The sequence below is a fragment of the Hippopotamus amphibius genome, chromosome 11 (genome assembly GCF_030028045.1).
Source record: "Hippopotamus amphibius kiboko isolate mHipAmp2 chromosome 11, mHipAmp2.hap2, whole genome shotgun sequence".
NCBI lineage: Eukaryota > Metazoa > Chordata > Mammalia > Artiodactyla > Hippopotamidae > Hippopotamus > Hippopotamus amphibius.
The window spans coordinates 110,949,831-110,976,658 of record NC_080196.1 but is presented as its reverse complement, the minus strand read 5'-3'; the positions used below and the strand labels follow the sequence as shown (position 1 = coordinate 110,976,658).

Sequence of the window (26,828 nt, the reverse complement as noted above, 5' to 3'; positions counted from 1 at the left end):
AGCTGTAACCTGCTCTTTATTCAAATTCTAGAAATGATACATTAATTCTGTTTTCTAAGCAATTATAGGTTCAAATCTATATTGAAAATCTTCCTAGCCCTGCTCCTGATTTGATCTGTCATTTATAGTAGATCAAAAACCCTTATGCATTGGGACTGAACAATGTGTGAATTAGGGATTTTTGTGAGTTTACACCTGTGGACCACAGATTGAGTAATTTGGGCATGCTGTTTTTTAACATGTTAAACCTACTACATACATGTAAAGACTAGATTTTCAAAACAGAATCACAGACTTTTGAGCTGTGGCACCAGTAGCAACCTTAGTAATCATGCACTTCAAACTTCTTAACTTCATAGCTCAGGGGACGTGATTTGCCCTTGACTCTAGGGCTTGCTGAAGGCTCTCCTGAAATGAGAACCTTGGTCTTCAGGTCCTTAGTTCAGTGCCGTTTTCAGTTCTTAACTTACGGACATAACTAGACTAAATCCTATTAGGAATATTCACTTTTGTGAATTTGTGATATGTAACCCAGAGTTGATGTCCTTTTGATAAGTCACTGATCTTAGGTGGCATCTGTTGGGGGAATGATTCATAGCTCTTTGTGTAAGTTCATAGAAATAGATCTAAGTGGAACTGGGAGGGCATTAATTTTCTTAAAAGGCTGAAAGGATAGAGCAGTTGCCGTTATACCAGGACACGTGTTGTACTCACTCTACGTTCAGCAATTCAGAGTTATCTTTTCATCCAAAATGGTTAGAGAGGTGATAAAAACATGCCGTGGTGACTTTCATGGTGAAGAGAAGGAGCAGAGTTTTGAGTCCCCTGCTTCCAACACCATGCAAGCGTCACTGCTGTTTCTTTCCAGCTGGTGGACCAACTGGGTGATCCCAGCCGTCTCAGCAGTGGTTGTAGCCCTGATGTATCACCTCTACACATCGGAAAACTAAACACATTCTTAGAATCCAATGGAAGAAAAGACTGCTTTGGTCTGGGGAGAAAGAAACCACTGCTAACTGCTTCGACTGACAGAACCCTTCACGTGAAAATAATTTGCATACTCCTGTTTCCCTTTCCTCCTACATTAGACACAAAACAAACCAAAAAGAACTGTTCTGTTCTTTTACTCCTGAACTTTTAGAGTGTGCCTTTTTATTTGTCAGCTTTGTTTTAATGTTCCATCACTACGTCACTTGTTTATTGTGGGCACAATCTTTTAAAACATACCACCATGTTTGGCTGTCTATTTGGTGTAGAATTGTCTTTAACATTTGGAATCTGATTATTTGATGGTCATTTACTGTGCTGATCTTTCAGACCCAAGGTGTCTGTCTGATGTGAGGAGGGGTGTCCTTGGGTCTCTTCTTGTGCTGCTTCATCTAATCGAATAATCAGGTATTGCTTGCTTCCAGCGTAATTTTTTTAAGGAAATTAAGGAAGGCCCAGAAATAATAGCTTAAAGATTGCTAATAAATGTTCTACTTGAACAATCGAATAGATAATAAAAAGAGAAAGTGGCCTACAAGACCTAGAAAAGATACTCCGTCTCTTCTTTGATTAAAAACACCAGCAACATCAACAAAAGCCTGTGAACCTTGAGAGAACGTTACCACTGTCCCTTCTCTCAGCTTAAACATTTCATTCCGAAGAGATTCTCAGTTATACAGGTTCTCAGGTTTTACAGGTTCCTCCTTCAGAGGTGAAAATTGTTTATGTGCTCCTGTAAGGAAATGTTGATTCCCTGATTTGTAAAGACACACATTTGAAACAGGTTGTGGGACATTTGGAATCTGATTTTTGAAGAAATTTAGCTCTGGTGATGGGCCATGAGGAACTCTGGTGTGGACTGATTCAGTCATCCCATCTTTGTTTATTATTCTGTGCCCCATGCTTTTTTCCTTTGAATGTGGAAACCTGAGAGAGGAATTTATAGACTTGAAGTACGTCCTAGTTAGCGATGGTTGTCCATTGGCATGCTAACCAACTGATGAGCCGTGGAGTTCTGCAGAAGTAACTAAACACATTGGAAAGGGATTTGTTTAAATTACAGAGCATTGATTTTTATTATCAATGACATGTTGTATCACCCTGTGCCTTTTTTGTCACTGAAAGTTCAAGTGAATGTCAGAGGGCGGTGGGGCAGGTGTCTGTATCACGTGGGAAAACACCTTGCAGAGAAATCCTTTGTTCAGATTTGAATAAACGTATGCCTGGAACACAATCATGCCTCTTGTGATGGACTTGAAGTGCCCGACACACGTCGCTCTGCCTCCTGATATATTCACAGGCAAGTTAGCAGCTCTGCTGTAATGGCTGTCATGACCGTGTAACCGTGGGTGGTCAGTAGCTGACTGAAAATGACTGTGGGACCTCCTCTTTGCTTGTTGATGTTACCGTATCAAGGATTTCCATGTGGAGTTCTGCAGTTCTTCTTCTGGGATAGGAGAGCAGTCAGTTCACCGCTCCAGACATGGTTTTCAGCATCATTATGAAGGGTGTGTCTGGAAATAAACAATATAACCAAAGGGATTAAGGCAAGAGCTCAGTGCCCTGGTGAGTGCTCCTGCATTTGTCCCCCACGCTCGCCCCCGCCCCGTAAGTGGGAGGGGCTCTGCGGGTTCCTGTGAAGCTTGATGTGATCAAGCTCGCACGCCTGTCCTGCCCACACGTGCAGTGAATGGATGTCCCCCATCTGGATCTCAGAGAAAAGCTTGCTTTAATTTGGATGAGATACTTGGTGTGTGAAATTTGAGCAAAGCGAGTTGTACGGTAATTGTGATATTTAATTAAAAGCCACATCCTGTCCGTGCGCAGAATCTCTGTGAGGCTGTGTCCACCCAGCCTACAGACTCTTCTTTCTGCTCTTTGACTGCATGCGTGTTCACTCTCACCTTATCTGGAGGCCCAGTTTGCTTTGGCTCCGTATCAGGGAGGGGAGCTCTGGTGCTTGGGATAGAACAGCGTCGCCCTTAGAGATCAGCGTCCATTCCTATGCCTTCGGCATTAGCCAAGACAGCTTTCATGTTGTCCCTGCCCTCAGCGAGCCTTACTGTGTTCCTGGGGGGAGCGGGCATGGAAAAGAAAACATGATGGCAGGGATCGGGCTGGACTTCTACATCTGCTGTGTCCAGCTGCTCAAAGCCTGGGCCAACCTGGGAGGGGCAACAGGAGAGGAAGATGTTTATGCAGGAGGCCCAGCATCCATCTCAGAAATAGTGGAAAAGGATGCTAGGGATTCCCCATAGTGACTGGGGGAGGCGCGAGGCTGGAGGGGGTGGAGTTCATCTGGAGGCATATTTTGTAACCAATCAACAGATGTTTGAGAATTTCAGAGATCACAAAATCATTACATAAGTTCTAACACATAAATCACAGCCTTATACGTATTTTGAATGTCAAATGTGAACATTTCCATCAAAATAGAAAATGAAGCCCTAGTTGTGAGGTGGGAGAATGCATCTGTCTGAGCAAGTCCTAAAAAATGGAGAAGTAGGTAAGACTTGTACTCCTGCTTCTCTCTACTGCTTCCTCATGCCCAGGGATCTGCCTAGTCACTCCTTTTTCCTACTAAGGCTGATGGTGCAAAGAATCCCATAGGTCATGAAATTCTCTATGAACCAAACAAATCCCATGTGAAGTTTGGAAGTAGAATTTCTTAAATAAAGGTGAGTTGTTTTAAGGAGCGTGGGTGGGCAGCAGATCTTTCTGATCCCGGGTGGTCTCTCTGCATCTGGTGGTATTTGGCATCTTGAGGACCAAGCTGAAGTTGACTCAAGGTTTCAGGTTGGCCTTGAAACAGTTCTACTTCCAGGGGTGGAGCTGTGGGTTGATGCCATCTGCACCATTCCCTTTAGAGAAGAGAGAAGCAAGTGAAACAAATCTGCTTGTGTCTGCAGCTAAGGTCTTCCAGAAAAACGATGCAAAAGGTGCAGTTGCAAAAATTTCACCTTCAGTCTAAATAATTTAAGAAACCATTAAGATGGCATGCTGTCATTTTTAGATAAGAAAATTCTATTTGCTTTAATATTCTTGGAGCCATGGGGGAATCCTAGAAATAACTGAACAATTAGAAATTCTGGTAGAATTCAAAATTCACATGATACTTTTAAGTAACATTTATTCTGTGGTGAACATTCAAAAACTTTGAAAACCCTTGTTTCATTTCCCTAATATTTTATTGCTAAACTGAGTTTATTTCACCTTTATGAATATGCTTGTCACATCAGTAGCTCTTTAGGAAAAGTCATTTGAGAATTGTCAGATGGAAATATTTAATACATTTATAAGTATTAGCATTACTTTCACATTAATTTTCTCAGTTAACCAGTTGAAGAACACAATAAAAGATTCATAATTATCTTGGAAGAAAACATAGGCATAGTTCTTTATGATTTTGGAGTAGGCAATGGTTTCTTAGATAATGATACCAAAAACACAAACTATGAGAGAAGAAATAAACTGAACTTCAGAATTAACAACTTCTGTGTTTTAAAGGACCCCATCAAGCAAGTGAAAAGACAGCACACAGGATGGGAGAAAATATCTGCATATCATGTATTTACTAAGGGACTTTTAAAGAACTCTTACAACTCAACAAAAGATAATAACCCAATTGAAAAATTGGCAGAGGATCTGATTATACACTTCTCCACGGAAGATGTACAGAGCTGATGGGCACAGAAATGACTTTGTGTTCAATAGCATTAGTCGTTAGGAAATGAAGTTCAAAACTACGATGAGGTAACACTTCACACCCACTAGGAAGGCCATAATAAAACAGTCTGATGATAGCAAGTGTTGACAAAGATGTGGAGACCTTGGAAGCCTTGTGCTTGCTGGTGGGTATGTAAAATGGTACAGGCACTGGGGAACACATCATGGCAGCTCCTTAAAAAGTTAACTGTTTCTATGATAAACCATAATAGAAAAGAATATACAAAAAAGAATATGTATAACCAAATCACTTTGCTGTACAACAGAGATTAACACATTATAAATCAACTATACTTCAATTTTAAACACTTAAACAATAGAATTACCTATGACCCCAAAATTCGATATGCTCAAGAAAATTGAAAACAGGTACTTACACAAAATCTGGTACATGAATGTTCATAGCACCATTACTCATAATAGCCAAAAAGTGGAAACAACCCAAGTGTGTGTTCGTCAACAGATGAATAGGTAAAAGATGTATTATATGCATGCAGTGGAGAAATTTGACAAGAAGTACCATGCATGTTACAGCATGGCAGAACTTTGGAAACAGTAAGCTAAGTGAACGTGGTTGCAAAAGGCCACATATTGTATGATTCCATTTAAATGAAATGCTCAGAATAGGTAAATCTACAGAGACGGTGATTGCCTAGGGTTGGGGGAGAAGAGGGGAGTGGCTGCTAATGCATGTGGGGTTTCTTTTGGGGGTGAAGAAAATGTTCTAAAGTTGATTATGGTGATGGTTGCACATACCCGTGAGGATAAAAACACTGAGCTGTGTCATTTAAAATGGGTGAACTGTATGGTGTGGGATTATATTTCTATAAAGCTGTTATTTTAAAAATTGTGGGAAGACATTCAGGAGTCTTTCTGAAACCTTGAAAATGTTAAAGTATGTGGGCCGAGCGATGGGATTCAGAATGTCCTGCTTGAGCAGTGGAGGAGCTGAGGATGCAGGGCGTGGAGACTATGGGGGCATAGGCAGAGGATTGGCCCTCTCTGGGGGTGCAGCCCCTTTCTCACTTGCACACCTCATATCACCCTGGTTGGCCCTGGAGGATGGCTGGTTAGCCAAAGATGGGTAAGATTCCTCAGGGGAGGAACAATCTAAGACAGGCACAGTCACAGAAGGGCCAACAGGGGTGGGGCACAGACCCCTAATACTGAGAGAGGTCTCCTGCCCCCAGGGCTGTTTTGCTCTCCACGCCCAGCTCAAATCCACACCTGCTCAACTTGTACCCAGGAGGCAAACAAAGATCATTGCCCCAGTCATGTGAAGCGTATGATTGTTTATGGGATTAACCTGGGAAGTGTTAGTCAAGAACTAAATAAAAGCCACGTGGGATGAATCAGCAAGGCTCTTGATCCTAGAGGTCTTGAGTCCCCCGGTCCCATCTTTCTCTTCAGTCTGTGTCTGTGTTTTCTTCAAGCTTGCGGCACCCGTCACTCACCTCAGGTCGCCGAGCTGGTCTCGGCAAAAAATTAAACAAAATCAAAGTAAACATCCCCTACCCCCAAGAAGGTGGTCTTCTCCCGTGTTTGTTGTCTTAGACGTGTCCACCCAGTTCATGCCAGCCACGGGAGCTCCTCCTGTCTCACCCACAGCATCACTTCCTAAAATCAGCACTCTGTTAAAAGTGGCCTCCTGTAAGATGAGGGATGTGAAGCTAGAGAAGGGACTCTTTTTTACTTAGTATTTTGTGCTCTTATATATTGTTTGAATGCAAATGTATGGCTTTTGCAATTAAAAATAAGAAATAGCTCTGATGGTCTGTCTACCCAAATCCATCTCCCTTCTCCACCTCCAGTGTCACCGCCTTAGTTCAGGCCTTCAGCTCTTCTCAATTTTTGCTACAAATGCTCCCTGGCTTTTCCCACCTGCATCTGTCCATGCTGTTATTTCTGTTCCATGGTGTATCCTTTAAGCCTTGTCCAATTCCTGGGATACAGGAGGTATCTATTTGTTGACTGAATAACTAAATTAATAAATGACTAAAGGGACTTCCTAGGTGGCACAGTGGTAAAGAATCCGCCTGCCAATGCAGGAGACACGGGTTCGAGCCCTGCCCTGGGAAGATTCCACGTGCCTCTAGAGCCCGTGAGCTACAACTACTGAGCCCATGTGCCGCAACAATTGAAGCCCATGCGCCTAGGGCCCATGCTCCACAGCAAGAGAAGCCACTGCAATGAGGAACCTGCACACCACAGTGAAGAGCAGCCCCCGCTCGCAGCAACTAGAGAAAGCCTGTGTGCAGCAACGAGGACCCAATGCAGCCAATAAATAAATAAAATAAATAAATAAATTTATTTAAAAAAAAAATGACTAAAGTCCCTCAGTTGGTCTCCCACCTCCCATCTCTGTTTCTAATCTCTTATTCCCATTATTGGATTATTCTTATTAAGACACCACTTTGATATCACTCTTGCCTGAAAGCCTTGGCAATGGCTCTGAGTCCAAGGCAGTGTTGAAGGCACTTGGCAAACGGCTCCTCAGCCTGTAGGATATTGAACTCTAAGAACTTCAGGCAAAGGCTGGTTCCCAGTTTTGTATATTGGAGCATAGGTGCAGTTAGACTCTAGCAGTTTCTCAGCAATGGTAAGAGGCAGAGAAAAGTGTTCTCTGACAAACCCCTGATATTCTTAGCATGTCAGATCCTGTTGGCTGGTGAGGCTAGGTTATTGCTTAGACCTTGGAGCCTATCCAAAAGATGGAGGGCGAGGGAGGATGGAAGGTTATCAGTTGCAAACAGGAGGGAGGGCAAGGCCAGTTACACACCCAGAGGTCAGGGAAGTTCTGTGCTCTTGGAGCTGAGTCTGATTAACTTCTGCTGGTTACTCTTTATCTCTGCCGAGCTGCAGTATCTCATGACTTCAGCAAACCTGGCCCAGACCTGAGCCTGTAGACTCTTCCAAGCTGGTAAAGTTTACTTGGCAGTAAGCCCAGTCCGTAAAAGCCTTTCTTTTAACTAAAACCTATAGGTTTGGGGGGCCCCAAGTGACACTCCCCTCCTGGGAAGACAGTGATTATTTCAGCGTTCGAGGCTTAACAGTGAGGCCAACAATAGCTAGAGAAAGCATGTTTCTCTTTCCTCTTGGTGTGAGCTTGTTCACTGATTTACCCCAGACACTGAAACACTGAGTGACTGACTCACAGGAGAATTCTCAGCAGATACAACTAGGAGCATCTCAGTGTTTTTGGCTAAAGTTTTCATATATTAGAGAGAACAAAATCCTTTTAGGGAAATCATGGGGTCTGTTGTTGCATTTATCTGCAATGCTCTTCACAGCTTGTCACTTTTCAGAATCACCTCTACTGGGTGTTATGTGCAGTCTTGGTTGGTTCTCTACTTTTCAAGTTCAAACTGGATTCCATAACCCTTTTTTCTCTCCTCGTGAACCTGTTCTCACCAGAGCCATGTACGGCCCTGTTCACCTGTGCTCCTCTTCTGTTTAAAGCTCCCCCTCCTCAGGGATTACAGAAGACCTATTCTTCCTCCGTTTGCTGAGTCATGTCGGGGTGGGGGGGGGAACAAAAGAGCTCTGATGCATTACATCCTTATAAACATTAATTCCATAATGCTCACAGGATTTCCTTTCTTCCCTTTATGATTTTGGGTCACCTGTCTCCTCGTCCTATTTTTAGAATGTAGTGGAAGCCCCTTTAACTGTATGGTTGGTCGGCTGATTACTCAAAGTCAGGTAAAGTGGACATCATTTAAAGTTCATTCAAATGTTCATTCTTTTGTCAAATGCTTTTCTTGGAGAGCAGGTGCATTACATTCAATTAAATGTTGTAATTGCAATGACAATATTTAGTATATTGCAATTATTACAATGTAATATATTTAACATATAGCTACGATAAACAGCCTGGGAACGAATACAACTGGTAAACATACACTTAACTCCTTAGAGTCGGGACGTGCAGACTCTCAGCTGAGCGTATCAGTGTGTCACGGGCGTTGGCTAAGTGTTCCAAAGGATGAAGAAAGAGGCGGCTCACCTGGTGAGTAGACTCGGTGGAGATGGGTTGGTAGCTCCTGCGGTGATTTATGCTGCTGCACTGAGCTTACTGATTTGTTCTCAGACTCAAGCTGTACATTTCCATCGTGCTGGGTGTTGGTGTTACGTGCATTCTCTCATAATCAGCTACCATCCTGTGAGGCAGTAGTTATCTGTCAGTGGGAGAAACCCGAAGGAAAGAGCGTTCTAGTGGCTTCTGGCCCAGCTGAATAGCAGTCAGGCTTAAATGAGTGGCTTGAAGTTTGGGGCAGCTGATTTCAACTTTAAAAAGCAGCTCTAGGGGTGGTTACACTCCCAGAAATTACATGAAACGTCTTGTTCATGTGCATGTTTTTCTGACAAGGGTATTAGTAACTTTCCTTAAATTCTTAAGGGGCCTGTTATTTCCCAGAAATCAAGAGCCACTGGTTATATAAGTGTAAGAATGAAGGAAAGTATTCCTCTTCAGTTCACAACTGTTCCCTAAAATTGGTCCCCAAACTCTCCGTTGGGCTCTTGCTATAAGCCAGAACCATCTGGGCCTGGGGACCCAGCCCTGAACAGGACGCCACAGTCCCCACCCTCGGGGAGCTGCGTTCTGGGGGGAGGTGTGCAAACAACGGGTAAATAAAGAGACATGCGTGGAGCATCAGTCAGTGAAAAGTACTACGGAAAGAGTAAAGTGGGCCCTCTAAAGAGAAGAGGAGTGTGATTTTAAATAAGTGATTAGGAAATCCTCTGTGAATCGGAGACGTCTGGGTGGAGACCTGTAAGAAGTGAGGGAATGAGCCCTGCAAATGTCTCATGGAAAGCATCCCTGAGATCAGGGACAGCAAGTGCAAAGGCCCTGAGGCAGCAGGGTGCCTGACATGCATGAAGCAGAACAAGGAGGCCAGCCTGGCTTCAACACACATGACCTGATTTATGTTCAGAGGGATCCATCTGGAGATTACATGGGTGCCTGAGCCTAGGAACAAATACGTGTATTCATAAATACATTGTTACATATTTAAATTTTTCAAAATGGGAATTTTAAAATTATAGTTATTATTTTATATATATTTATAGAGAAATGAAGCAAGACATATAAATCAGAAATATATAAAAGAAAACTTTAATTGGTGGCCACCTAAACATAACTGTGATTAGCATTTCAATATATATAATCTTGTGGAATTATTTCTCACGTTCCTTTAGAAAAGTGGAATCACACTGGAAAGATTTTTTTCACTTAACAATAAATTGCAGAACTCTGTCCGTATCAAAAAGCAAAAGACTTCCTTAATATGGAGTGTGATCCGTTACGTACTATTATTATTTTTATTGTGGTGAAATATACATGCATTCATCTTTAAGGGAGATGGGCCAGGCCTGCACCCTGGCTTCCCCACACGTGCTCTGCAGACAGCAGCCGCAGCACCAGCAAGCTTGTTAAATGCAGAATCTTGAGCCCCGCCCAAAAGACGGAGATGCACTGGCCTCAGTGGGGTTTACCAGGAGGCCTGCAGAGGAATAGCCCTCCCACACCCCCTGAATGGGGTCCTCCCTAAGGCCCCGTCTTGTGCCAGCTGCTCTTTGCTATTCATTCTGCTCAACTGTTGTTATGACTTGAGTATCATCTTACGACGCTATACTTTCATTCTGAATCTCGTAACCAGGGACCGTCCACCCAGCCATCTCCAGCATATTGAAAGGTTTTCATGTCAGTTTTTGTAGGAAGCCCTAGGTGTGCAAAATGATCAAGACATTTGAGCAAGGGGGAGCCCCACATGCCAAGGGGCTGGCTTGGGCATCCGGGAGGTGGTCACGCTCTCCAGTTGGGTTGAAGCCACAGGCTGAGCCATCACTACACGTGGTCGCAGAAGCCACTGAGACCATCTGGGAAGCGTGTGTGGCCTGAGAAGATGAGGGAGCCCCAGGTGGGACCCGTGTGAGGACCGGGGAGGCCAGGAGAGGGCAGGACACAAGCGTGCAGAGTGCTCAGCATCCCCAGTGATAATAGTAGGTGCTGCCCTGCTGGCACTTGTGTAGGGTTTGCCACGGGCCAGACACCCTTTGAAGGGTGTTACATTTATGACCTCACCTAGTCCTGTGACACACACAGGAGGCAGAAACCTGCTGTAATCTCTGGGTTAAAGATGAAGCAACAGAGGCAGAGAGAGAACTCTCCCAAGGTCATCAACCCTTGACAAAGCCAGGACCCAACTCCTGGGAGGCTGGCTTTGAGGTCCGTGCTCTGAACCAGTGTGCTAAGATTGAGACTGAAAACTTCTCCTAGAACAGCAACAGAACTGTCGTGAAGGCCTTGTGGAGAGCAGCTCCCGGAGTGGAAGGCGGGGAGTGGGTCACAGCAGATGGAAGGAAGAGACTGCTTCTCCAGAAGCTTGCCTGTGAAGGGAGGACAGGGAGAGACAGCAGCTGGAGAGGCTGGGTGGTAGGGGGTGGGGTGGGCTTTTGCTTTATTTTCCCTCAGAGGTGGGAGATACAAACACATAGGTAAATGCTGGGAGCTGCGTATAGGCCAAGGTGGAGAAGGGGGCTGACTGGTGGTCACAGGTCCCTGGGTGAGCTCAGCCCTGGAGCAGGGCCTTCCCTGTGAAAGGGCCAGGAGGCCAGGGGGGGAGACAGGGAAACTGGAATTTCCCACCTCTCATTTTCTGCTTTCCTGAAGTCAGCTGAGAGTCAGAGGGAGATGGTGGAGGAGAAAAAAAGGAATGACAGCAAAAAGGAATGAAAGGGATTTATTTGAGCCAAGCTGGGGACACAATCAAGTGCTTCTGGGGACACGACCCAGATCTGACCTTTAGGAGACCAGCCTCAGCAGGTAGGATTGACCTCACTCCTAAATCAAGGATAAGCCCTGATTTGCTTGAGCTAAAAAATTCCATCTCTTGGGCATAGTGGGAGGATATTTCGCTCTGTCAGAACCAAGGAGGCAGAAGAGCTGTTTGCCAGGGTTCGTGGGAAAGTGAAACACCTTCCCTCCTCTGTGTGTGCTGTCAGAAGAGACTATTTCTCTTCTCCTGGATGATAGGGTGTAAAGATGTATGTCATGCACTGCTGCAGCCATTTTGGCATCATGAGGTATTTTGGGTCCTACTGGGGTGGAGACTCATGAGGTCTGGGGATGAGCCTGTCCCCATGGAAGGCAGATTGGAAGGACTGGGAAAATCTGAGTTCTTGAAGACACTGGCTAAGCTGCTGGATCATGGCTCTCTTCCAGATCTATCTTGGGGCTTTATTTGAGGTCGGAGGCCTATCATACTGCTGATAAATTAACACATGCTGACCTATAAAAATGGCAGTTTCTTTCGATTCAACCTGAGAGTTAAGATTCATAAATCCCCTTGTTTGTCTAAGTCAGTTTGAGGTGAGCTGTGGCTCAGACAAGCTGGAACTAAGAACCATGCCCTGAGAAGGAGAAGCTCACCACTGAACCGCAGGTGCTGCTTGCTGCAGGATGTCTCTGTGGTGCCATTGCTGCCACCGGTTCCTCCTGCTGCTGACACCTGGGTGATACAGGAGATGCAACAGTTTGCTGCTGTAGCAGCCATGGCCATGGGCTGCTCTGATGATGCCCAAGGGAGACAGATGTGGGGTGGGCTTGGATTAACTGACCCCAGGTTTCCATGAGCCCCAGGCTGGGAGAATTATGATTCAGAGCAAATCCCAGCTCTGCTTAGCCAGTCGGGGTGAGTTTACACGCAGGAGTTCCCCTCCATTTGGGGAATGTGCTTGGGCTCAGAGGGTGAGGGGGACGGACACCCTTCTTTGAGGAGAGTCACAAGCTCTGTTGTGAATGTTCTCTCCTCTTAAACATCGGTGTGGCTGAAAACAAGTGCCTTCCGTGAATGTGTTGAGGATGGGTGGCAAGACCTCCAAGGTGCCAGCAGATGTTTGAGTTTTTTAAGTCAAAGTGAGTATTTGGGAATAGCCAGAAGGGACTTGGGTGTGGCAAGTGGAATCGGACCAGTGCCGGTTTTTTGGGCTGAAGGAAGTTAGAATATGCACACTCCAGACAGTGGATTTTTCCTGTTCCTGTTGCTCAATAAGCTGCTGGCTTCACTTGAAACCATAGTTAATGAGCATTAACCCATCATGTTTCCACAGGTAAGAGGCATGTGCTTATTGGGGGGGAAGAGAAATCCTAAGTCAGAGTTTGCATACATGCTCTTCCTCGATAAAATCTGTCTGACTCATTTCTCCTGGTGGAGCTTCCCCTGTCCTGGCAGAGCTGGCAGGAGCCCTGCTGGGAGCCGCGCCCCGGGCCTCTTCACCTCCTGCCCCCCCCCCCCCCCCGCCCCTCGCTGGGATAGGAACTGGTCTCCAGGAGGGACAACACTTGCTTCATAAGGCAAAGAAGGCAAACCATTGGCTTTTCTCAGTCCAGCAAAGGTTAGCAGAGGCCTCTAGCACTTCTTCCTTTCCCAATCGTCAAAGAGCAACTTGAACACGATGACATGGTGAAACACGTTGTTGACAAAGCCTCAGAGCCCAAACCTTTCAAATCAGTTTCTTTGATTTCGTGGTTTCGTGTTCCTTCTCTCAAGTCAGGGAGATTTAATTAAGCTCTGTTTATTAGTCAAAGATGGTCACCTTGCTGTCGATGACATCAGTTCGGCTGTTTCTAAACTCTGTCTCCAAACAAAAGGGCACATGCTCCTTACTGAGCCAAAACACACAGGGGACCGCTTAACTTGTTGGTACACACACGGTTAGGCAACCTCTTGCATTGCCAATGCTGACGATCAGGGGACTGTTAAAATCCACCCACCTTATTCCTAAGGGGTAAAAACAAAGAATTGCACTACTAAAGTGAGAGTCACATTTCGAGCGTTTCTTAGCATTCACCTCCCTAATGTGGAGTCTGATTCCACAGAATTGTGGCAGTGTTTGATATTCAGATGAGATAAGTATTCTCATTGTAACTTCTTCCCCTTAGAGGCTAAAGGCGGAACCAGCTCCTTCCCTTGCCCTGCTTTAAGCCTGCCTTTGATTCTCGTGGGCAGGAAAGAAGGAAAATGATTTATCTAATGCCCAATGTGCCTGCCTTTAAGGGTTGGCCTTAAGTATTGCCAAACGAGAAAATAATAAACAAGATTTATGTCCCATATGTAAATGTTACACATGTGCATGTTTCTTCCAGCTTCCGGTGGCTTGCGGGCACTCTGGCGTTCTCAGTTTGTGGAATCGTTATCCTGATCAGCCTTCATCTTCACACGGTGTTTTCCTCTGTATGTCTGTGTCTTCACAGGAGGTCTGATGGACACAGTCATGTTGGGTCAGGGTCCACCCTATTCCAGCATGGCCTCATCTTGACTAATCACATCTGCGATCATCCTGTTTCTAAATAAGGTCACGTTGGGGGTTAGGACTTCCACATATGAATTTGGGGAGAAACAACTCAACCTCTTAACCATAAGTAAACCTAATATTGGGCCAGATTTTCAGGGAAAATGTGACCCAGGGCCCATTTTTTTAAATTAATTTTTTAAAGCAGAAAAGTTCTGTGCCAGAAATTGGTTATACTGCTTGTAAGGGGAAAGAAAAGCAATGGAAATGAAATAGATACTAGGTCCATACTGGCAGTCTGTCCTGGGAAGGTGGTGTTGTGACAGCACTCTGGTGCCCACTTGTGCAGGGGGTGCTGCTGGAAGCTGGCTCGGGGGGATGGTGTCTGTGGAGGAGGAGCATGTACAGCGCTGTTTAAGGGCAGGTGGGTCTGCAGGTCACCCAGCTCCTGGGGCTCCATCTGGTCCTTGGTGTCCTCACAAAACCCAGGTGAGCTGAGAGCAAGGCAAGTAGAAGGTGAAGCATGTATAACAGACCTCAGCTGTGATGGAGAACACAGCCTCAAAGCGAGTGGGTGTGCCGTGTGTTTTGCAAATTATGAAGCACCAGGACTTGGCAGTGATGACAAAGGGAAATTATAATAAAGTGATCACAGTTCAGGCATGGAAAAAATGGAGTAGAATGGCCACAGAGGATCTGGTCTCAGACACATCTCTGCATCACTGAGAACTTGAACTGTCTATGAATTGTACCAAGGACGCCACCAGCAACACCTGCCAGCTGTAACCTTACGGTCTCAAGGTCTCCCCTTGTAACTATGCAACTATTTCACTCCCCAGCCAATCCTGACTTAATAAGCAGCCTCACTTCTTGCCAGCTCCAGTGATAATTCTTGATAAATAACTCATGTAACAAACTGTAATCTTGTGGTTTTGCCTTTATAGTTACACTTCCCTCCTTTTTGTAATCGGGTGGGCGGGACCCAATTCAAGGGCTTCTTGAATCTGTGTCTCCAGGGCTGCAGTCCCAACAAAATGCAAATAAACACCCTTTTATTTCAATCAAGTCTCTGTTTCTAAAATTTTGGTTAACAGTAGAATGGAGACCAGAACAAAACCCCACACGTCTATGGTGTTCCATCTTTCCATCATGGATGTTTGGGCCACAGGTGGTCTCACCAGGCTCTGCTGTTCCTTCTCAGTCGGAAACCTCTTCCCTGCTTGGCAGTTTCCCCGCAGATGACTCAGCACCTGCTGGGAGAAGAGCTTGGCCAAAGGGTGCCACGAGGCTCATGGGCAGAACCCGGCAAGCCGGTGGGCACACCTGCGCTGCACAGGTGTAGCACAGGTGTGCACAGGTGCGTGTCAAGCAGCTCCAGTCCCAAGGTCGCTAGTAGTCAACTGAATCTGATTTTCAGTCTTTAGCTGGGAGAAAGGCGTGTTTGCAATGGATGCGATGTTATGCATTTTTGCCTCAAGCTCTCTGTTAAGGTTGTAACTGACAAAGAATTAGAAATTACAGCTCCTCACCGCTGGTGCTCACCTTGCCATTAAATCACTTCAAGCCAGCGCTGGAGTAGATTCAAACAAACAAAAGAACCTCATCAAAACTTCCTTTGCACTCCAAAATTTTGACCATGTTGATTTTAGGGCACAGAAGCTGAGTCAGGACATCTTAAAGAGAAGGTAGGAGAGTGAGTGTATGGGATGGAGCCAGAGCTGGGACCCAGCAGGGTCAGAGCCGTCTCCAGGGGCAAGTGGCTCCCTGTTTGTTCCTGTTGCATTCTCTCTTTTTGTACCATTATTTGCCTGGTGAGTTTGTCCCCAGCCCTTCTCTTTACTTCTGGTGGCAGATGTACTTTGCATTCTCTAGTACAGATGCTAGGAGGACCTTTCTGGCTCTGCTGCCTATTGGCTGGCGTCTTCTGAACCCCATGGATGAGCCCTGGGTCAGGGGATCATCGTGGTGCAGTCGGTGGCCCTGGTCACAGAGTGCAGCCCTAGTGCTTCTTGATTTCGGTGGTATTGCCTTCTAGGGGCTATTTTGGAAATGTGTGAGGCCCTCTTTGTCTTCTGGCAAGGCTGCCCTCAAGCATTGACGTATTGAAATATTTATTATTATTTGATTATGAATTGCTTTCATTTTATTTTTCCTTTATATTAGATTTAGGTGGTTGTGATGATTCTTTCCAAAAGCGTGTGTAAGTGATATCATCTAGGAATCTTATTTCAGATTAAGATGGCATTACAAAGTCTTAGTTTTAAAAGGGCAAATATGGGGTATGATAGCATTGAGAACCTATAGCTCACATGTCTCCTACATAGGACTATAAATTATTTGATTCCAAAGAATTATTACATCTTTTTCTCAAGTTTCAGATGTTGGCCTCTAACTTTGAAAAACCTGTGGAGTTTTGGGGAGACGCTTCCACCAGCATCTACATTGAAGTAATGAGTCTATATTCATCCACAATGAATGTAGGGTGAAAGTCACAGGCATGGACTGTGGGGTGAGCTCTTCTAAGCCGCTCTGCTCAGCTCAGCTGGGGAAGAGTCAGCCTCCATGAAGTGCATTAAGCAGCGTTGGCCGGAAGCCCTGCGTGGACACTGCACGCCCGTTTGATTTTCGCTGGGTCTTATCGGTGTGGGGTTTATTTGCTCTTGATGCCTCCTCCGTCATCTAGACCTTTGATACAGTCCTGGGTCACGCATGATCACGACCTCAGGGTCCGTGTGGGCGCAGTTTGCCAGGAAGAGCCCAGGAAGCATCTGGTGCAGAATCCAGTCGCCTTGCTAGCTGGCACCCCACACCTGCAGCCCCAGAGCCTTCTCGCTCGTTTCTGTGTGTCTGGAGCCATGTGTGTCCGTCCCCGAGCTGAGAGCTGTCTCCCCTGTGTAACGACCCCCGTCCGGGTGCACCAGTGGGCGGCCGCACACCTAGCTCTCATCTGCACGAGGCGTGTTATGACTCTCCTCCGCCTCCTCACCCCAGCTGACGAGGCACCCCGCCTGCAGGAATATCACTGGCCGGTCATCTCACCTGCTCACGAATGCCGCAGAGGTACCCTTCGGTCATCTTTGTTTTTTCCACATCTCTTCGTGGCGCAGACCTTAAATGTCAATGTTTACTCCATGAACACCTGGTCAAGGTGCTGCTTGGGTGAACCGCAGACTTCACTCCTGTTGTCTGAGGTTCAGACAACCCAGGATGGTTCTCCAAGCCCCCAGCTACTGTGACGGGGCTGGCCTGCCATGTGTCCCCTCGGACCCCGCAGGGAAGATGTCCCCGCTGAGCCTGCGTCTGAAGAGTGCACATCACCCTGACAAGCCTGGGAGGAAGTGGGAGCCAGACATGCCCCCAGGGAGTGCAAATCCTCAGATGAGGTTCCAGCATTTCTTCTGTGCTGCCTGTGTCTGACAGAAGCAGGTGGCCATCCCTACCACTTCCGACCACTGTGCACTAAGCATCTTGCATCCATCATTTCACGTCACCCTCACAACAGCCCTGCAAGCCCAGTCAGTGTCTCATTTACAGAGAAGGAAACTGAAATTCAGCAAAGCTCAGTGACTTGCAGAAGGTTGCTCGGCTCAGAGGACCCACGTGTCTCTGAGTCTTACGTCTCTACTCTGGCTTCGTGCAGGTGCGGGCTTCTGGCCCTGGCTCTCCGTTCTGCAACCTTTTTGCCTCTGGTGCCCGGCATCTCTGCGCTCCTCCCTGGCAAGCTTTCCTGCAGTCTGGCTTGTAAGAGCTGCTGCATTTATTCGTTACAGGTAAAGGGATGTTGATGTGCTGCTTCCCAAGATAGTAGCATTGTACAAGACCTCCAGGTAGTGGTGGCCTGTGGGATTTCACACGCTGATCTGGATGAGGCAGACGTGTGACTTTCAGTTGCAGGGAGGTTGATCATCTGTACTTTATTTGGAGCTACATCTGCGTGCTTATTTATATTGAAATCGTACGTGTGAGAGGAATGTTATGGGTTGAATTATATCTCCCGAAAAAGACATGTTGACATCCAAACCCCTAGTACCCGAGGAAGGGACTTCATTCAGGAATAGGGTGGTTGCAGGTGTGATGACTTAAGGTGAGGTCTACTGAAGCCGGGCAGACCATCGTCCAGGATAACTGGTGTCCTTAGAAGAAGATGGCCACGTGGAGACAGATGCCGTGGGAGAACGCCTTGTGCTGATGAAGGGAGAGAAAAGAGTGACGCAGCCTTAAGCCACAGAAAGACAAAGGCTGCCAGCAGCCACCTGAAGCTGGAAGAGGCAGGAAGGACCCTCCCCTGCAGGGTTCAGAGGGCGCAGCCCTGCCAACACTTTGGTTTTGGACTTGTGGTCTCCAGAGCTGCGAGGGAACCCGTTTCGGTTGTTTTAAGCCTCCTGGTTTGTGGCCTCTTGTTATGGCAGCCCCAGGAGACTGCTTTGGGGAGAAAGCGGGAGGCGCCCTATTTGAGACGGCTGGTTAGGACGGTCTGAACGGCCCTCATTTTCCTGCATGATAACTGGTCATGCGTCTCTCTGTACCTATGGATCTTGGCCTCATAACAAATCCAGATATTTAAGCAAACAAAGAAGATTAAAATAAGGGTGTCAGTTAAATAAGAATGAACAGTAAAAGAATTTTAAGGAGCATTCTGTTTGCAAGGCTGTAAAATGAACTGAGGTGTGTTTTTGTTTGTGATAAGTACGGTGGTAATGTGATGCTTTCTGTAACATGAACCACCATGGAGAGAGCAGTTTATCAGAAATGCGTGCTGGCAGCCACATGGTGGAAGCGGGTGGAAAGACTCCACTTCCACAGCTTTGAAAGAGAGGACTTGGGTTTTCCTGTGAAAACCAGTTTCTTGGTGCCCAGCTGTCAGCTGCCTGCGGGGGTACACCTTCCTTCAGCTGAACCCATGTCAAATTCCTAGAGGCGTTTTCCTTAGTCCTCTTTTGAGACTTCCCTGGTGGCGCAGTGGTTAAGAATGCACCTGCCAATGCAGGGGTCATGGGTTCAATCCCTGGTCCAGGAAGATTCCACATGCCTCGGAGCAACTAAGCCTGTGCGCCACAACTATTGAGCCTGTGCTCTAGAGCCTGCAAGCCATAACTACGGAGCCTTCAAGCCACAACTGCTGAGCCCGTGTGCCTCAACTACTGAGCCTGAGAGCCTAGAGCCTGTGCTCTGCAACAAGAGAAGCCACTGCAATGAGAAGCCCGCGCACCTCAACGATGAGTAGCCCCCATGCGCCACAACTAGAGAAAGCCCGCATGCAGCAACAAAGACCCAATGCAGCCAAATAAATAAATAAACTTAAAAAAAAAGAAAGAAAAGAAATGCCTCTTTCTTTCTGTCCCTTCCTTTGGACTTTTGTCACCTGCTAAATGGCCTCCAGGGATGTGACCTTTCTCTCAAACTTATCACCGTATCACCCACTGGGTTTACCACTCACTGGGTTACTGGATAACTTCTCCTGAGCTAAACATTCCTCACATATTAAGAGCCAATTTGACAGTCAGCCACATCCGGGATGTGGGAAATTCTGTAAGAACCCAGTTTCTTCAACAAGTAAATGGGACTAAAACAGAGGGAGCACTGTTATGGGTTAAAATACTCTTCAGAGATAGATCCATCACATCGAATGTGTGGCCTCGTTTGTTTAGACCTTAATTTTAGCCAAGTGTAAAAAGACATTTTTGAGACACTTGGAGAAAATTAAGCATGGACTGGATACTGTTAGATATTAGATCATTAAACTATTGCTTTTCTTTTTGCTGCACATGATAATGGTGGTGTCCTTAACTGTTGGGGTATGTTTACAATTTGTTTTAAAATTTTCTTGCCAAAAAGTATGGGGGAGCAAGGGTTGCAGATAAACTAAGAATGGTTGGGTGAGGCCACATAGGGTCTTTCATGATTGTGTGTGTTTGAAATTGTTCAAAATGCACGTGGGCCACGTGCTCTTTGGCACAGGTGCTGCCCCAGGTGCGTGCCCGGGTGTCCTCAAGTCCATCTCATTGACTGGATGGCAGGTGAGGAGTTCAAGGAGCTTCCCGTCACTTCCATACGTGTCCCAGAAAGTTCACTGCTCTGCGTTCTAGTTAAAATAATCTGGTGGCTTGCTGCCCAAAGTCCCAGGAAAGATTCAAACCCAAGTGACTGGTACCAGGGGTCAGATTTTGAAAGCCCCGACCTAAGCGGGGCTCTCAGGCCTGGCAGCTCCTGCTCAGAGCGGTGCCCTTTTGCACCCAGAGCCCAGTCCTTTATCAGTGTCTGTATTGATTTTCTCCTTGTAGCCTGAACTCTAGGACTCTTTGTTCCTGGGAGAGAACATAGAACTGTGTTTTCTAATGCTGGTTCCAATAAAAACTGACCTTGGAAAGGGTACCCCCATGACAGAAATGCACTCATTTGTTCAGCCACTAAAGGCATCGTTGAGTGCTGTGTCCACTGAAAGGCCTAGAAGCAAGTACACCTCAGGAACAGTGAGCACCTTTGTACCCAGACCTTGGTGTCAAGTACTGTTTCCCACCAGAAGGAGCCAGGACTCCTCCGAGAAATGGCTGATTTCAGAGCTAGGACAGTGTAGGTCCATGAGTGTTGGGTACCTTATGCCACAACATAAGGAGTGATTAAAAAAAAAAAAAGATGGGGCACGTCGGAAGGACACAGGAGCCAACTCAATGGGACTGTCATTGGCTAAATCTGGCCCGATTTCGGCAGCCAAACAAGGACAGTAATGACTTATTAACTGTTCAAAAAAAAAAAAGTAGGCATCCTTGATGATAATTATGATAATAATTCATGATGATAATTAAAGGATAAGTAAACAGGAGAGAAAGGGTTACAGGAACGCCGAGCGTTGGTGGTGATGTTGAGAAGTGCCAGCGACGGAAGTCGTGTGCAGCCACCGCAGTAAAGACTGATTCAGGCAAGAATTACTGATGGATGCCAAGTCCAAGGGCAACACTTTACGAGGACCGGCCCCCTTGTGTCGCCCCACAGCCTGCTTGCTAACTGCAGGGAAGCAGTAGAACCATGCAGTAGGGAAGCTGGCTGATGCCTTGATGGGTGCTTCATGTCTGCAGTGGACACAGCATCACTTATGCGGCTTACTGGCCAGGAATGCATGAAACCCTAAATGAGGGCAATTCCATTAAAAAGGGGGAGGAAATTCTTCTTCAGAAATGCAATGGGGCTTCCTAGGTGGTGCCGTGGTTGAGAATCCGCCTGCCAATGCAGGGGACACGGGTTTGATCCCTGCTCCAGGAAGATCCCACATGCTGCGGAGCAACTAAGCCCGCGCTCCACAACTATTGAGCCTGCGCTTTAGAGCCCGTAAGCCACAACTGTTGAGCCCATGTGCTGCAACTACTGAAGCCCACGCACGTAGAGCCCGTGCTCCACAACAAGAGAAGCCACAGCAATGAGGAGCCCACACACCACAACGAAGAGTAGCCCCCATTCACCACAACTAAAAAGAAGGCCCGCACACAGCAAAAAAGACCCAACACAGCCAATGAAATAAACAAATAAATAAATTTATTTTTAAAAAAAGAAATGCAACGTCATAAAAGATCTAAAAAAAAAATTGTTGGAATGTTCCAGAGTAAAGATGACTAAGGAGGCGTGGCGAAGGGATGCCACAGCAGATCCTGGGCGCTTTGCTGTGCCGGGGGGAAAAAGGCTGTAAAGGGTATCAGGGGGTCCGTCAGCAAAAATCAGAATACAGATGGAGCCCTGGCTGGGAGTGGTGGCAGGAAGGGATTGGAGTGTTTCTCACGATGGCTGCAGGGTGTCCTGTGAGCCCCGGCACGGCCCCGGGGCAAGACTGGGTTCGCTGTGTCCACTGCACGTGTGTTTGCAGAAGCCGCCCGTCAGGAGCTGGGACACCCCTGCCCTGCGGTGGTCTGCCCTCCACGCTCCTTGGGCCGACCCCTCCTCGTGTCTCTGTCCTTTGCAGCAGAGCCAAGGTCTCTGTCCTTCTCTTCTCCTTGAGGTTTCCCTGAAAAGTACCAAAAGGTACAAACTGTTCATTCTTACTTAGTAGATCGGCTGCCAATTGTTAAGCTAAACGATGTTTTTTTCTAGCACATTTGACATTTTTTTAGAGAGTAGTTAATGAGTAGCTTCCCTGGTTTTGTTTTTGCAAGTGAATCAGTTCTCAGTATATTTGTTTCTGAAATGACGTTTCTGATACAGAAGTGTATATAATTGGAGTGCATGGTTTTCATTAAAAAAGTGTAGTATTTCAACAACATTGTCCCCACTGGACTGTAGCGCTCCTCACTCGGGGTGGCCAGAACCATCCAGGGAACCTCGGGCGGCCCCGAGATAAGCTCTAGAGAATGACTGGCCACCGCAGTGGGTATTCGCCAGTGAGGAGGCCTCATAATACCTGTGTGTGTGTAGATGCCCCGGCGTTCCCAAGCCTAGCAAGGGCAGAGGGCAGAGGGCAAAGGGCAGAGGGTCAGGCCCCTGTCCTCCCGGCCTACCCGGCCGGCTCTCCTCGGAGCTGTCGGCTTTGGCTTTGCCTGGGACCATGGCTGGCCAGCTCGAGGTGCCAGGGAGACGCTGTCCTAGGGGCGGCTCGACCTGTGAGGACGGGGTGGGTGGGCGAGTACCCCCGCGTCCTCTCCTCTGCAGGGGACGGTGCTGAGTCATCCGGGATGCCCTTGCTGAGTCCTTGTTGCCTGTGCCCGTGCCCCTGCCCCACTGTCACAGCCTTCAGTGCCTGTCCTCCCTTCCAGGCCTCACCTCCACATTCACTACTTGCACCTGTGGGCTTGCCCCAGGGTCGACATCCGGGGGCGCACAGTTTGAGACCACGGGCGTCTCGGGCAACAACCCAAGCTCACGAGCTCAGGTTCCTTCCAATCTGTGTCTGTGTTAATGTTTGCTGAGTTCCTCTTTTCGTTTTCCTTTCTAGAAATAATTTTCTAAATAAATCACTCAGTAAAATATTAATGAATTTAAAAAACAAGATATCAAAGGGCATATTTCCATAGTTAAGAAAAGTTTCTGAGTTAAAAGCAAGAATGTTCATAGTAGCCCTTTATATGGTCCTAAGGTAGAATGCTATATGATATTATATGGCAATAACAAACCGCCTGTGAATATCCTTCCAACAAATACGTTAGGAATTATACGTGTCAGATCTAGGCTTGTTAGAAATCAGTATCAAAGACTGTTAACTTAACCTGCTCCTGCTTCACCCATATTGCCTGGCTGATGGAAGAGAGCAGCCAACTGTGTACATGCGGCACATCATCTTTAGAGCTACAGGAAGTGTCAGTCTCCAGAAAGTGTGATGACTGGCCATCACCTTCTACTCCTTTGCGCATTCATCTACTGAGCAAGTATTTTCAAGCGCTACGATGTGTTGGGACCACTTGTTTCTAGAGACACAGAGCGGTGAGCACCTAGAGCAGGTGGGGGGCAGGTGCAGGAAGGAGGGGCAGTGCTGTGGGACCTCTGCTCTCACAGACATTTTGCCCCACGTTCCACGAGAGCCCAGAATGAGAAGCAGACAAAAGATAAAGAAATGTACGTGACACGTAGAATTCGAAATACTGTACCATGTGCTTTCTTCCCACGTGAGAGCCAGGGTGGTCCCAAGTCTGGCCTTCTCTCAAACAGATTTTTCATTTGAAGTACTGTCTGTTACAGTCGTGACTGATATTTCAAGTCCTCTTGCGACGCAGGTTGGGCTGGTGCAATGGTTCGCAGGGCTGGCTGGCCTCAGGGGCCACGGGGGCAGCTGAGATGGCTGTGGCCTCATTTGAATCTCCCAGGGTACGCGTGAAAGCACTTCTCTTGTTCTTGGCGACCACCACTGGTTGAAACAGAAAGGAGCACTGGATTAGGAGTTGGCAGAGGTGGGCTTTAAATTTGGGCTTTGCCTTTGGCTGTGTGACCTTGGGCAGCAAGTCACGCCCCTCTTGGGGTGCAGATGTCTTCCGCTGTGGGGTAGCGGAAGGCGGTGAGCACATCGTGCTGCACAAGAGCCAGTTTAAGGAAAACATGGTTCACAGTTTCCCTTTGGAAAAGGAAATAAACGGTAACTTTACAAATCAGGAGTTACAACACTGTATCTGCCTGTGAATGTAATGTTTGAGGTTTCTTCCTCCTGAAAATAGATAGTGTCTTGAGGGTGAGATGGCCGCCTGGGCCAGCTCTCCCCAGAGCACGTCCAGGCCCACCTCCGTTGCATATTAAAGGGATCCGCTGGGCCCAGAACATCACACTGGAAATGATGAATTGCTTATCTGACATGAATATTTGCTTGTTCGATTTTTTCCTACATCATGTTTTCTTTGCTTTTAGTGTTTATTCACATTCAGTAGTTCTATCTGCAGGTCACAAGAGTTCATTCACGGTCCTGAAGCTCTTATCGAAGATGGCGGTGCTCTGGGTGTCCGGCGCTGCTAGAATAAGCCTCACGTGGATAGTCTCAGGGGCTCCATGTAGAGAATTTTGGTCTCGATTCAGAAAAGAGAAACAGCCGGTGGTGGCTGAGACAGTAGAAGAGGTGAAGAAAGAACCTATCCTGGTGTGTCCGCCCTTACGAAGCCAAACATACATACCACCTGAAGATCTCCAGAGTCATTTGGAATCTCACATCAAAGAAGTTTTTGGCTCGTACACTCCTAGCAATTGGCAGGACATCTCCCTGGAAGATGTTCATCTGAAGTTCAGCTTCTTGGCACATTTAACTGATGACTTAGGCCATGCAGTGCCTAACTCCAGGCTTCACCAGATGTGCAGGGTCAGAGATGTTCTTGATTTCTATAGTGTGCCTGTTCAGGATAGATCTAAATTTGATGAACTTATTGCCGGTAATCTACCTCCCAATTTAAAAATCACTTGGGGTTACTGAGAAGTTCAAAGGAGGAACACATTGAAATAATTTTTTCTTCTCCCTGAGAAGGGGGCTACTTATCAGACCTTTTGATACTTTACCATGTGAAATGCTGTCAGAACTGGTCTCTAAACCTACTTTTTTCTGTGGAAGAATGTATTCTCTCTCTCTTTTGTTTTTTTTACCATCATGAATTGACAAACAACAAGATTTTTTTTCACATTTGCTGAAATTTTTCTGTTTTTTTTTTTTTTTAAATGGAACCAGGTCATTAATAATTTATGAAAATACGTATTACATACCAAGGTAACATTTATAAAAGAAACAAAAATCTGTGTAGTATATTATGAAAGTTGTTTCACTATTTGCTTTACTGTACACGTAGAAATAGTAGAAGGTGATACTGTTCCATCTAGATTAATCTCTTGGAATTAAAGATATCTTGAAGTGTGTTAAAAAAAAAAAGAGTTCATTCACAAGCGTCACCCCAAATCCTTGGGGTCATTGCACACCAGAGCGCATCTTTTTGAGTACAACCTGCTTTAGCACTTGGGTTCTACTCATCCCAAGCCTGCCAGGCAGGGTGTTGGTTCCTGGCAGTTTTTGCTATCAGGTCTACTCCTCACCTGTCCTCTGTCTGGCTCTCTGTCACTCGGGGGGTGACCCCAGAAGGCTGCATTTCCCAGACTCTAGCTGATTCAGCAAATGGGGTGCATGGTCGGAGACTGGCCGAGCAGGAGGAAGGGACAAGTCGTCAGGGTTTCCCTCCGTGTTTCCTGGGGTGTCTCAGGCAGTGGCTGCACTTCCTCTCTGGCACTAGCCTCTGTCAGATGGGCCTGCCATGGTTCCCACCTCCCTGGGCTCCAGGAGCCCCACCGCCTCCTTTGTCCCTCCAGTCCAGCATGGGGGTGTCTTCTTGTGTGACTGATCTCTGACTGGGTCCTTGATTTGGCTTCTCTGCCTTTCCATCACCTGTATAACCAATTCCTTTCATTAGATTCGCTCTACTGTTAATCTTTAAATGATCTTTGTTTTTCAAGTTGGTCCCTGGCTGATGGAGTTCTTGGTACCAGAATTAGTGCCGGAATCAGATCTTCAGGACGGGATTAGGGGACCGGGCTGCTTCCCTGCTTGAGCACAGGGAGGTGCCCTTCCTGCAGATGGGGGAGGGGAATTGTCACTGAGGACATGGATTTGCGTCACGACTGCCTAAACCATCCCCTGTTGTTTGAGTTGGGATGCTGGTTGGGTTAAAGGCTTTGGGATACTAACTAGAGGCTGCCTTCCACTGATGTGCAGTAATAATGGTCTCAAGGATGGTGCTGGAGAGTGTCCTAAACGACAGCCCAGTTCAGAGCTGGAAGTCTTGGGTTAGGCATGAATGCCTCCAGAGGTCAGCCTGTTTTAAAACCATCATTCATTTCTTGTAGTCACAAGGCAGGCATGGCTGAAGATCAGGCCCAAGATCTGATTGTGTGGGCAGCAGAAATGGCAACCATACTAAATCCCTTATGTTAAATTCGTGGCGTTAGTGGGGGAGAGGTGGGACCCAGGGATTTGGGAAGGAGACATTTCAGTGGACTCAACTGAGAACCTTGACAACCCCTGCCCCCCATTCCTCCAGCCTCTCTTGCTAGATTCCTCCCTGTCTGAGGAAAGTAGGATTTCCTGTGTAAGGACTGTGTGCTGGAGTCTCTTCTCGCCACCTGCCTTTGCCTCCAGACCTATAACCACAGTGGGTCTCAGCATCTTTGTTCCTGTAAATGCTTATCAAAGGACCTCTGCTGTAGAGAAGACTCAATAATGAATGGACAAGATGGTCCATTCCATGGAGGACAGCATCTTCCTCCCGCTACCTGGAGGCTCAGTGGGCCATGGCAGCAGGGATGGAGGTTTTCTACGGCTCAGCATGGACATCCTCTTTCTCAAGTTAACCTGGGTACAGGCACTACTGAGGGCCCAATCTGCCAAC

At 46.8% G+C, this 26,828-nt stretch overlaps 2 protein-coding genes across 5 annotated transcripts in view; both read left to right on the top strand.

Moving 5' to 3' along the window:
• Positions 1 to 16,394, top strand: part of LOC130831289 (cytochrome b5) — a 42,030-nt gene extending 25,636 nt beyond the window's left edge. For 2 of the 4 annotated variants that reach the window (XM_057699250.1, XM_057699247.1), the window contains one exon: positions 869 to 2,221. In XM_057699250.1, the coding sequence (XP_057555233.1) occupies positions 869 to 1,141 (273 nt within the window). In that variant the 3' untranslated portion in view covers positions 1,142 to 2,221. Of the gene's footprint in view, positions 1 to 868; positions 2,222 to 8,629; positions 8,723 to 13,864; positions 15,053 to 16,382 lie in introns of those variants that run through there. The other 2 variants (XM_057699249.1, XM_057699248.1) reach the window with 2 other exon arrangements.
• Positions 8,700 to 24,884, top strand: LOC130831288 (39S ribosomal protein L50, mitochondrial). The gene is made up of 2 exons (XM_057699246.1): positions 8,700 to 8,722; positions 24,354 to 24,884. Exon 2 carries the CDS (start codon positions 24,395 to 24,397, stop codon positions 24,872 to 24,874), a length of 480 nt encoding a protein of 159 aa, XP_057555229.1. The 5' UTR covers positions 8,700 to 8,722; positions 24,354 to 24,394; the 3' UTR covers positions 24,875 to 24,884.
• Positions 24,885 to 26,828: the final 1,944 nt, after the last annotated feature.